General features: G+C 40.8%; 1 protein-coding gene across 20 annotated transcripts in view; it reads left to right on the top strand.

The window, feature by feature from the left end:
• The window catches only part of LOC139408872 (CUGBP Elav-like family member 2), a 76,978-nt gene extending 64,839 nt beyond the window's left edge, over positions 1–12,139 (top strand). For 4 of the 20 annotated variants that reach the window (XM_071153312.1, XM_071153372.1, XM_071153425.1 and 1 more), the window contains exons 7-14: positions 366–527; positions 933–996; positions 1,490–1,615; positions 1,977–2,117; positions 2,536–2,712; positions 3,566–3,709; positions 5,349–5,529; positions 6,599–12,139. In XM_071153312.1, the coding sequence (XP_071009413.1) occupies positions 366–527; positions 933–996; positions 1,490–1,615; positions 1,977–2,117; positions 2,536–2,712; positions 3,566–3,709; positions 5,349–5,476 (942 nt within the window). In that variant the 3' untranslated portion in view covers positions 5,477–5,529; positions 6,599–12,139. Of the gene's footprint in view, positions 1–365; positions 528–932; positions 997–1,489; positions 1,616–1,973; positions 2,133–2,535; positions 2,713–3,565; positions 3,710–5,348; positions 5,530–6,598 lie in introns of all 20 variants that reach the window. The other 16 variants (XM_071153285.1, XM_071153344.1, XM_071153396.1 and 13 more) reach the window with 10 other exon arrangements.
• The last annotated feature ends 699 nt before the right edge of the window (positions 12,140–12,838 follow it).

A 12,838-nucleotide genomic window follows, 5' to 3' on the forward strand; every position in this document is an offset into this window, starting at 1 on the left:
GCCTCAGTGCCTCCCAACCGACCCTGCCCCAATCCTCCTTTTGAGCCATACCCTCCAGTGTTATAAAGTGTAACTGGCTGTCTTGTTTCTGTCTAAACATGATCCCTTCCTGGTTCTGTCTGTGGAATGTAGCCTGGCTTAGTCGTGCATGACAATGTTCTAATTGTTTATTTCCTATTTTGAATGCAACACTTAAAGAAATACATTCCCCAGATTACCACAGGGCATAGTATACCCTCCACGATAGTTCTTCCTGAAAAATGGCCCTGCAGATTTGACTGTTGTGATAGTGTCTGTTTTTCTGATGGTGTGTGTGTGTGAACTTGACTGGGTGAAATCTAACTCTCGCTCCTCCTCCACTACAGGGCTGCTCCTCTCCCATGGTGTGTAAGTTTGCGGACACTCAGAGGGACAAAGAGCAGCGGCGCCTGCAGCAGCAGATGGCCCAACAGATGCAGCAGCTCAACAGCGCCTCCACCTGGGGAAACCTGGCAGGGCTGGGAGGCCTCACCCCACAGTACTTGGCAGTAAGTACACCTTAATACACCATAGTACGCCACAGTAATCTGGCAGGGCTGGGAGGCCTCACAGTACAGTACCTGGCAGTAAATTGAAACCATTGAAATACATATTCAGAAATATAGGCTACATGCATGTTTATCATTGTTGGGAAAGCATGACATTCTGAGAAGTCGTACTCTTTCTCAATTAGTTTTCCTCAGGTCCTTGTCACCTCCTCTCTGTCTCTACATTGGAGAAGTTCCTCGCCTTTTTCTCAAACCGCATTTGAGAAGTGCCCTACCCGCGGACCTTCAATGAGTTTTGAAAAAGACGAGGAGAGAGGACGTGGGGAATCAAGGAAAGACTAAAATTATTGGGAAAGAGCACAAGTCTACTTTACTCTGTTCTAGAATGCTCTCTTTCTTTTACAGTTGCTCCAACAGGCGACATCTACTGGTAACCAGAGTAATTTTGGTGGCATGCAGAGGCTAGGAGGTGAGTCACTCATTTTTTTTCCTGTCCCTGTTCCCTTCCTCCACAACCCAAACCCACTCTGATAAACATACAACTGTTCATGTAAATAACCTTCTGTCACGATGCTTTACTCCCACATAGTTTCACAACCACTAAAATCACATTACCGTTGAATAAGATTGGAACATTAATCAGAGTAGCTATTCTAGGAGATACAAGTCTGCTGGGGACAAATTTATAGGGGTGAAAATCAAGAACCGGTGCAGTGCCTCAAGGCAGGGTGCCAGGGCCACTTCTTTTCCTGTTATATGTCAATGCTATGAAGTCTTCTTGTTTTTCCCCATTTCTTTCTGTATGCGGGTGATTCCGCTCTTCTGGTCTCCCATAAGAACAGCTAATGCAGTTCCATTTCCCCCTCTTGGTTGTCATTGCAAATAAGCATCTGCTCTTAATTGACATACTTGAATAAATAAAGTTGAAATAAAACAACCTCTCTCTCACTCACCTCTTCCAGGTGTGAACCAGCTGCAGCTGCAGAACCTGGCCACGTTAGCTGCTGCTGCCTCTGCAGCCCAGAACTCAGGCGGCGGCTCCAACGCCCTGTCAGCCAACGGAGCTCTAGGTAATCTCTATAACTCAGGTAACTATAGCCCAGTTTCTCTCTATAGTCCAGGTAATCTAGCAGTCTGAGGCCAATGTTAGTTTCTCCCTTCATTTTTCGCTCTATAAAAAATGTACTGCTCACAAAAAAATCTACGGCGCTTAATCTTACGACACAGATTTAACATAGTCCTGAACTAAAAACTTTTTAATGGAGATTCCCCATTAAACTTGCTTTTTAGTCCAGGATTAAGATTCTGTGTCCCCAAAAAAAGACACCTATGAGTGCACCTGCTTCGTATTCAATTGCTTGGCCTGCTCTATCTACTCCACCATACCACATCTTTGCTAGGCTTAAATGACACCTAATAGTAACCTCTGACCCCTCTCCTCCCCAGCAGCAGGCCAGACGGCAGGCTCCAGCGCTGGTGCAGCCATGAACACCCTGGCCTCTCTGGGCCTGACCCAGGGCCTCGGCGGGGGCCTGACGGGGACCTCCATGGGTCTCAACAACCTCAACGCCCTCACTGGGGGTGTCAGCGGTGAGTACTCCAACCGTGAGTACTGCACTAAAAACTATGACTTCACTACCTTTTCTTCAACCTTTTTTGTTTTCGGCCACACAAATCATACCTTAATTGTGTTGATGAAGCCGCTGTGTTCTGTTGATGTTCAGGCTTCTTTACCTGTATGGTAGTCCATGATTGTCAAATGTTGGAGTAAGGGCTGGTTTTACGGACACATTGCCTGGTTTGGACTGAAAAGAATGCTTGGGAGAATATCCATTGAAGTTTAGGACTAGACTAGTGTCATTTTAATCCCAAGTGTATGCCAGTCTGTATGGTAGAGAGAACTTTAGGTGTCGAGGCCTTTCTTCTGGCTGTTGTATCCAGTTGCATGGATGTAATCTGTATTTTTTAATTGTCAAAATAAATGATATCTTTACGTCTACTGTGTTAGGAATGGCGGCTATGAACGGAGGGCTGGGGGCCTCGATGGCGAACGGCTCGGGGGCGAGTTCCATGGACGCACTGACTCAGGCCTACTCAGGGATGCAGCAGTACACGGCCTCCGCCCTGCCTTCCCTCTACAGCCAGTCCCTACTGCAGGGAGCAGCCGGCGGGAGCCAGAAGGAGGGTGAGTCTCAGTCCACACACCAGTTAGGCTGCAAATGTTGTCTTGTTAACTTACATTGATTGTGATATATAGTTGCCTTACCTAGCTACCTTAAGTGGAATGCATTGACTGTAAGTCTGCTAAATTACCAAAAATGTCATGCAAATATCAATGTTTTGGCCATGTGTGTCTCAACTAGTTTCTTGTAAGCCCAAATGGGCTTTGCAAGTAAACGATATATGACATTGAAAGAAAATAATCGACTAACCATAGGGCGCAGTGTCATATGTTTACTTAGTACCAGTATCTCTCTTTCTCAAAAAACAAATCTAAAACTCAATCCTCTCCTCTCCTTCATTGCTCCTTCAGCTGGGAGCCAGAGGGAGGGTGAGTCTCAGTCCACACACTAACCACAATGTGTGGTCAGGTAGTATTGGTTTTCTTTCAAATACTTTGAGCATTTGCTTGAGCTTGCCAATAAGATGAGTTGCCCCGGCCTGGAAGCTGATCTTGGGTCAGTTTTGCAGTGGTTAGGATTGTGGGAGGGGAGAAGCTGATCCTAGATCTGCACCTAAGGGGAACTTCAGGGCCCTCAAGTGCCAGATTGGCAGGCTTTGGTGCTCTTGGGACTATTCCATTGGTTCCAGGCGAGCTCAATCAAGCACAGATTGAGTATTGGAAAGATTTCAAATACAATTTTGAACACAGGTCAGTCTGCTGGCCACAGCTGTGCGTCATGCCACATGATTATGTTTCTTGATCTGTTGATCTGTCTATCTGTCTCCTCTCTACCTCTCCTTTTCTCCTCTCCACCCCTCTCTCTCCTCCCCTGCGATCCTCTTCCCTCCTGCACTTTCTGCTTTCTCTCCCTCAGGTCCTGAGGGAGCCAACCTGTTCATTTACCACCTGCCCCAGGAGTTTGGAGACCAGGATGTCCTGCAGATGTTCATGCCTTTTGGAAGTGTCGTCTCTGCCAAAGTCTTCATCGACAAACAGACCAATCTGAGCAAGTGCTTCGGTATGTAGTCTGCTGCCTCCAAACATGAGACATAACTGGCTCAATGGCCGCTGGGGTAGAAAGCAGGATCATTAACCAGCTACAGTGCATTCGGAAAGTATTCAGACCCCTTGACTTTTTCCACATTTTGTTACATTACAGCCTTATTCTATAATGTATTAAATCGTTTTTTCCCCTCATCAATCTACACACAATATCTCATAATGACAAAGCAAAACAGGTTTTTAGACATTTTTGCTAATTTGTAATAAAATAAAAAAACATAAAAAATGTAATTACATTTACGTAAGTATTCAGAACTTTTACTCAGTACTCTTTTGAAGGATGTTTGGCAGTGGCATTTTTTTTTACATCCTCGAGTCTTCTTGGGTATGACGCTACAAGCTTGGCACACCTGTATTTGGGGAGTTTCTCCCATTCTTCTCTGCAGATCCTCTCAAGCTCTGTCAGGTTGGATCGGGAGTGTCCCTGCACAGCTATTTTCAGGTCTCGCCAGAGATGTTAGATCGGGCTCTGTCTGGGCCACTCAAGGACATTCAGAGTCCCGGAGCCACTCCTGTGTTGACTTGGCTGTGTGCTTAGGGTCTTTGTCCTGTTGGAAGGTGAACCTTCGCCACAGTCTGAGGTCCTGAGCACTCTGGAGCAGGAGAGTTCCATCTTGGTTTCATCAGACCAGAGAATCTTGTTTCTCATGTTCAGAGTCTTTAGGTGCCGTTTGGCAAACTCCAAGAGGACTGTCATGTGCCTTTTACTGAGTTGTAGCTTCAGTCTGGCCACTCTACCATATAAGCCTGATTGGTGGAGTGCTGCAGAGATGGTTGTCCTTCTGGAAGGTTCTCCCATCCCCACAGAGGACCTCTGGAGCTCTGTCAGAGTGACCATCGGGTTCTTGGTCACCTCCCTGACCAAGGCCCTTCTCCCCTGATTGCTCAGTTTGGCCGGGTGGCCAACTCTAGTAAGAGTCTTGGTGGTTCCAATCTTGTTCCATTTAAGAATGATAGAGGCCACTGTGTTCTTGGAGACATTCAATGCTGCAGATTTTTTTGGGGTACCCTTCCCCAAATCTGTGCCTCGATACAATCCTGTCTCGGAGCTCTACGGACAATTATTTTGACCTCATGGCTTGGTAGAAACATCTCAAGGAAGATCAATGGAAACAGGATGCATCGGAGCTCCATTTCGAGTCTCATAGCAAAGGGTCTGAATACTTATGTAAATAAGTTTTTTTTTTTTTATACATTTGCAAACATTTCTAAACCTGTTTTTCGCTTTGTTATTATGGGGTATTGATGAGGAGAAAATACTATTTAATCGATTTTAGAATAAGGCTTAGCTTAACAAAATGTGGAAAAGGCAAGGGGTCTGAATACTTTCTGGATGCACTGTACATTTTGATAAACAGTCATCGCTTGATTTTCTTTATGGAATATGCGTTGTTGGTTGTCAAACCAATTATACCGTTCCGATTTGAAGTCTGTATTTCTGGAAAAGATTAGTGTTATTTAGGACTGTTATCTGTCGAACTCATTGATCACAGCCCCCTGGTATGTCATGGAAATCTCTGAAGACTTGTTTTTTTTGCCTCATTGGTTTGAGTTTGGTATGTCACTAGCCCTAATTTCCTTCCTCCATTCCTCAGGGTTTGTCAGCTATGACAATCCGGTGTCGGCACAGGCCGCCATCCAGGCCATGAACGGCTTCCAGATCGGCATGAAGAGGCTCAAGGTGCAGCTGAAGCGCTCTAAGAACGACAGCAAACCCTACTGATCTTACCCAGGGCAGGGGCCATTTTCCCCAGGCTCTATGTTAGCATTACACGGGTAAGTCTAAGTCTACCCAACCCACGACTAAAGCCAAGGCCATCTGATCACCACAGCAGAGACTTAATTAATAGGGTGGCAGGTAGCCTAGAGGTTAGAGCGTTGGGCCAGTAACCGAAAGGTCGCTGGTTCGAATACCCAAGCCGACAATGTCACAAATCTGCCGATGTGCCCTTGAGCAAGGCGCTTAACCCTAATTGGCCCCAGGGGCGCCGTACTACTATCGTGGGTGTCATTCAGACTCACTCCACTGGGGTCTTGTTATCTTAAACCGGTTATGTTCTTTACATGTCTATTATTACTGCATCCATTCCTTTTACAGTTTCATCATGTCATTTTTAAGAGTGGTATAAAGTGTGTTAATTTATATGATTATTTATAGCTATCACTAGAGCCAGTGTTCAAAAGGGTATTTTGTGTTGTGATATATAAGAGGGAACACCAGATTTGATTATTTCTGTACCATTGCATTATATCTACTTACTAGGTTTAAAATAGACGGGTTGACTAAGGATCAGACACACGCCTCATCCTGTCAGACTATCAGAGCTCTTGGGCTTCAGTCTGTTGCATTGATCTGTTACCTCTTAATATGTGAAGCTCTTTCACTTTTTCTCTCTGCTTCCATCTCTCATTCTTTTTCTTTCTTAAAACCAAGCAATGTCAAGCTGCTGGGGCTACCTCTGCTCACTTCTTTTCATAATTAACTTCTTCCAATCATTCCATCCATCCATGTCTCTCCTGAAGGGACTGACTGGTTAGAGATGGATCACTTTGAGTGCCAAGTGTATGTGCATGTCTGACTGTCTAACATATGTCTAGTGATGTCATTTCCTAATCTGATGATGTCATTTCCTGTATCAAACTGTATTGTTTTGTGTGTGTGTGGGGAAACATCCCCAATTGTCATTATGTTATATGTGGTGGTTGGCATTGTTTGTCGTTGTTGTTGGTGCCTCATGTTTGAAAGGTTATTGTGCTGTGGCTAACTTCTTTCTCCCTCTCTGTCTCTCTCTCTCTCTCGCTCTCTCTATCTCTCTCCTTTCGTGTTTTTTCTTCCCTTTTTTAGAAAAAATCTCCATGCCTGTTTGCTCATCGTTAGCCTAGCATGTCCTCATGGTGTTGAAAGCCAACCCAAAACTCCTCCTCTTCCTCCCGGCTACTCCTCATCATCCTCCCACCATTGTTGTCTCTGATGTCTCGCTAAAGCTCGCCTGACCAATAGGCTACCTGACCACACCCCCCCCCACTGACCTTTGACATATGAAATTTGACCATAGCTCAACCTGATTGGTTGTATCCAAAATGGCACCCTGTATAGTGCACTACTTCTGACCAAAGCCTTTTTGATCAGTGCTAGGTGCTGCACTATATAGGGAATATGCTGCCATTTTGGATAAGTTCAATTTCTTTCGCATGTAACTTCATTTTTCTCTAGTTTTTCTGTATAAATGTAATGGAAGGGAGGGAGGACAAGCAAAATCAATGTGAAATCTTACCTGCGCTTATTTCATTTAAGAGACTATTTAACAAATGCAGAAAAAAACATTGTTTTAAAAGCCTGTGGGATAGTTTATTCTTTCTTTTTTAAATTTTGTAATTTGCTTGTTTTTATGTTGTTTCTTTTAACCTCTTCTCTCGGTCTAAAGTTCACTTGAAAGTTTTAATACAGGGACTAGCACGGCACAGTGCTACTTTGTGCCATTTAGCAATATGCTGGCTTCTGAAACAACATACTATAAGGTTGTGTCTGAAATGACACCCTATTCCCTATTTAGTGCACAGATTTTTATTTGCCGCCAGGGCTCTAGTCAAAAGTGTAGTGCACTATGTAGGGAATAGGGTGCCATTTCGGCTGCACACTAAGACCACTCGACTAGCAAAACAATTTTCAAAACAAGTCTGATTATCAACCAGAATTCCCCTCAGTGCGTTGTTATGGCTTTTCACATTTAATATTCAAGAAGGCATTGTAAAGATTTTCAATTTTCTCGCTAAGGCTGTTGGTGACTTGGTTTTCATTAATGAAAATATAACAGTTTATTTACCTATTTAGCTTTATTCTTTATTCCAAAAAATATTTACGGCACAATTAAAAGGTAGATTTGCTATGACTACCTACATGAACTTTTTAGAACCAATTCACAAATAGACAATCTGTGGTTTAAATGCACACTTAGATTACCTATATTTTATACCATTGAATCTATAGATGTTTAGGTTAACTTTGGGGTTATTTTGTAGATTATGTTGTAATGTCATCTGCTAGGGTCTAAGTGTTTCAAGTTTTTAAAGAGGATTTAAAAAAACAACTGTTTGCTCGATCAACACAACCATTCGAAAAAATAAATGTCAATACGAGTGGTGATGTAATTCCTACTTATTTACATGTACAGTGCCTTCAGAAAGTTCTCATACCCCTTGACTTATTCCACAGTCTGAATTCACAATGGATGACTAGATTTTTTTCCTCACTCATCTACACACAATGTCCCATAAGATGACTGTGAAAAACATGGTTTCAGAAATGTTGGCACAAATTAAATACAAAAATATATAATTTAAGTAAGTATTCACACCCGATTCAATACTTTGTAGAAGCACCTTTGGCCTTGTGTGTGAGGTTGAAAGGTGAATTCATCGGCCAGTGTCTGGTGGAAAGCAGACTGGACCAGGTTATCCTCTAGGATTTAGCCTGTGTTTAGCACCATTCTGTCTGTTTTTTTATCCTGAAAAACTCCTCAGTCCTTAACGATTTGCTTTGCCAATTTTTTTCAGTATTCATTTAGTGCCTTGTTGCAAACATTATGCATGTTTTGGAATATTATTTTTCTGTACAGGCTTCCTTTTCACTCTTTCAATTAGTAGGTTAGTATTGTTGCGTAACTACAGTTTTCTCCTATCACAACCATTAAAATGTAACTGTTTTAAAGTCACCATTGGCCTCATGGGGAAATCCCTGAGCGGTTTCCTTCCTCTCCGGCAACTGAGTTGTGGTGTCTGGGTGTATTGATATACCATACAATGTGTAATTAATAACTTCACCATGCTCAAAGGGATATTCAATGTCTGTTGTTTTTGCCCCATCTACCAATAGGTGCCCTTCTTTGCAAGGCATTGGAAAATCTCCCTGGTCTTTGTGCTGAATCTGTGTTTGTACTTCACTGCTCAATTGAGGGACCTTACAGATAATTGTATGTGTGGGGTACAGAGAGAGTCATTCAAAATTCATGTTAAACACTTTGCACACTGAGTGAGTCCATGCAACTTATTTTATGAACTTATTTATGCTTGCCATAACAAAAGGGTTGAATACTCAGATTTATATATTTTTTAATTAATTTGTCAATTTCTAATAACGTCCGTGTCCACGGACATTATGGGGTATTGTGGGTAGGCCATGGACCAAGAGAATCTATATTTAATCAATTTTGAAATTCAAGCTGTAACAAAACAAAATGTGGGAAAAGTCAAGGGGTGTGAATACTTTCTGAAGTCACTGTATTGTCAGAATTCCTTTATGGATTATTAGCTTTTTTTGGACACATCAGATAATAGATTGTCATTGTGTCATCTTGGGGAGTATATAGACTGAATTAGTTTTTTCCTACTTTAAAAAAAGAGAACGATTAAAACTTAGTATTAAATTCTTACTTATGGTACTTGAGAATTTTTGGTGAATTTCTTCTTGATGAAAATTTATTTGATAAATGGATGTTTGAGTTTTTGTTTAGTGTAGATGCCTTGTATTGAAAGATAATGTCTCTTAACACAGAAGACAGATGATGCTTTTTTGTTTTTAAAGTGCCCATGTGTCAAACTCACACACACAGTATTTTAACCTCTTACAATATGTGACGGTGCCCATTTTCTCACACACACACACTTTGTTTTGTGACAGTAAAAACACTCGGAGCCCCTGAACGTGACAGAGAATTTTTATTTGGTCACTCACACACACACACTGAATTTCTTTGTTGGTGATAAGATATTAGTTTATCACACATATAAAAAAACTTTTCTATTCAAAACTTACGCACAGTATCTATGTGTTAACACTGCTCAACTCACCCCTACCAAAACAGTGTTGGTTTACAAAAGCATTCCATGTTTCAGCATAAAAGTTTACTACTCCAAACAGAAGTGTGTCTTTTATAGGGGTGATAATGGACTAGCCTACTTTCTGTCAGTTGAACTGCGAAGCTGATGGGTCAGCTCAAATCATTTACATCCAGCCCCCCAAAGAAAGGTTCCCCAAAAAGAAAAAAAGTGTACCGGGGTCGTATTCACTAGGCACAAAACAGAATCAAGCATGGGAGACTATCTGAACTTGCCCAATAAGATCTGCTTGTTTTCATTTTCCGGTTTGCTATGGTTTGCTACGGTGTGCCCTATTGACTACGACCCAAATGGTTCTAAACAAGGGTTGTCAACTCAGGGTCCTTTGTGTTTGAGATTCAGCTCTGTGTGGAAGATGCAAGCACTGCGTAAGGTGTCTTTCGCAACAGATTTGGGATTAACAAGACACAAAATGCACAATTGTTGCCATTTTAAACACTTTAATTAATTTTTTTAAATCACCACAGATGGCACCAGTTTTAGCTTGGGAGTTCTAGCAGCACTTGTTGAGAGGAGTTTGGAGTTTTGTTTGTTGAATGGGAGTGGTTTATGTCAGTTATTAGCAGAAATATTAGGGGAAATGTTCACTTTTTTGCTAATCTTTTTGTCTTTGAAGCATGGGTTGGTGGCACTTCCCAGAACTACCAAGGTACTACTAATAAAAAAATATTTTGCGTTCAATATGATGGAGCATGTGCTTTTTGCAGTGTGTTTTTATATCCAAATGCAATACAATAATCAAAGTGCCATATTATATGTCTAGAAACTGCCTACACAGATACTATTAGGCCTTGGATGTTATTATTAGAGATTGCTGAAGTTAGGTAACGCTCTTTTATTTTTTATTTTGGCATGCTTGTTATTATATTGATACCAGTGTGTCATTAAGGCTAAATCACCCTCTGTTTTTTCCCCCCACTTTGTGTCGAGTTATTGGTTCTAATGTGATGTGTGAATTTGAACACATTGGCAAGTAAATTTAAAAAAACGATTATACAAGAAACAACCCTAAACTTTTGAAGACAAATCCCCTTGTTGGTGAGTGCCAGAGTTGAGTATTTTACGGTACGGTTACAGACGATGTATATTAATGAATGCTTGTTATTTGGCAAAATGGTAGTGGTTGTATATTGATTTATTGATTTATAATAGAAATATCATTTTTTGCATCAACCAAAACCTGGGAAGTGTGCCATATTATAAACATTGATTTGTCTTTATGACAGTTTTCTAAAAAATAATTTAGTATGTAGGCTACAACAAACTGATAACCAATGTTAGTTAATATTGAATTGATTATAACAGGTAGTTAGTTCTAAAACTATTGTAAAAAGAAGTGTTACTGAAAATGTTGAAATATAAGCACAATATAAAATCACACATGGGTCAGGGTATAGGAACTTGAGACTCACTTCGGGGGCTTCCGTCACAACCACCATTTTTGGAGTGCGTTCCAAATTGCACCCTACTCCCTACATAGTGCACTAATTTTGACCAGGGCAGATAGGGAATAGGGTGCCATATTGGATGTAGTCTCAGTATTTCTGTCACTGCTCACTGCTCTCTCATACTCTGAAGTGCTATTTGACAAAGGTATGTGGTAGCTTTGCGTCTCTTAGATATTGTCTTGGTCAACAATCTATCTGTTCTCGTCATGTACCATTTTTATTGTCTGATTAATAATTGATATGAATTCTTTGTTCATGTTCTTCTCCACATAAATGATTTGATAGATGTTTGTGTTGTCTTGAGAAAAACCAAAGTCGCGGTGCATCTTGATGTTATCTGATCTGTAAAGCATTATTACAGTAGTGATTTTCTGTTTTAATTAACAAACTTTTTTAAAACTTGGGTGGGATTTGAAAATAACAAAATTACAAAAACAGGCTCTTTCCAATTTCTACAATACTGGTTGTTCATATGTATTTTGTACCAGTGAAGCTTTTTTATATTGGAAATAATTAAAGAAAAAAAATCTATATTGGAAAAAAATGTCTGGCCTCTCTATAAGGCCTCGCCTTGAATGTGGGTCCTGAGTTAGGCTTCTTGGTGGTCGTCAATGAGAACAGTTTTGGTAGTATGTTTTATTTCTTAAAATAACCTTAATTTTGATTTCATCAACTTGCTCTCTACGTGTTCCTCACTTTGTTATTCACTTTTTTTTGGGGGGGGGGGGGGGGTCTAAAATTGTGGTAAGTTTCATGTTAGTAGTATTGTGCTCTGTCCACATGGTTATTATAAATTACCATCCGGATTGATTATAGGCAACTTGTGTGGATGGATAAATAAATGTATTAGTTTAATAGAAAATTATTTGTTGTTTTAGTTCTGGGCTTTTTGCTTTTTACCTGTGTCGTTAGATTTTTCTGTTTTTGCCATAGAATGAGTGGTGTGTAGTTGGAAAGCCAAGTCGATGTTTTATTTGGTAAATGTTTGTTCATGTGTGGTGTTTCTTTGCCTCTGTCTCCAAAATTAAACCATTTTCCCCTAATATTGAATGTGTCTTTGTCTGTTGTGTAGTCCCAGTACCTGTCCAGTGTTGTGAAGACATTTACAAACTCCCCAGTGTCTGTCTCCCTAACTTGTTTCTCTCCATTGTCGTTCTCTTCGCTTATTTATTTTCTTTCAAGCAATCAATAGCTGATATAATTTGAGGTTATTGGTATATTGATTTTCTAATATACAATAGCCTAATTGCATGCCATGGATTTGGGGGTTGTAATGAAAGAAGCTGCTGTAGTTTATGGATGAAAGGTTTACTAGTATTTTAATTTTCTAATATACAGAAGCCTGTATACACATTAGTGTTTTGCAGGTTATGAGTGTGTGATTCTTTTTGTGTTTTGATTTTGATCAAAAGAAGCACCACCGGTAGCGTAAGTACTCTGTCTGAAAAGGAACATTGCAGGTTCAGATTTGGGACCGGTTCTGAGGATGCCACCAAATTTCTTGGTGTCAAGATGTTTACTAAACAACTGAACTGCAAGAACATCAGTGTAAGTACTACTGATGGCCAGGAACAGCTGAAGTCCCCTTTGCCACACTATTGAAAAAGGTTATTGTGTTTATTATACATCACTTAGAAAGACTGAGGCAAAATAAGCTGCAGTGGCACCATCTAGTGCTCACTAGTGTAACTACATTTCATAAACAGTTATTCATTGATGCAAGAATCATAACGACATGCTAC

The sequence above is a fragment of the Oncorhynchus clarkii genome, chromosome 1, assembly GCF_045791955.1.
Source record: "Oncorhynchus clarkii lewisi isolate Uvic-CL-2024 chromosome 1, UVic_Ocla_1.0, whole genome shotgun sequence".
NCBI classification, from domain to species: domain Eukaryota; kingdom Metazoa; phylum Chordata; class Actinopteri; order Salmoniformes; family Salmonidae; genus Oncorhynchus; species Oncorhynchus clarkii.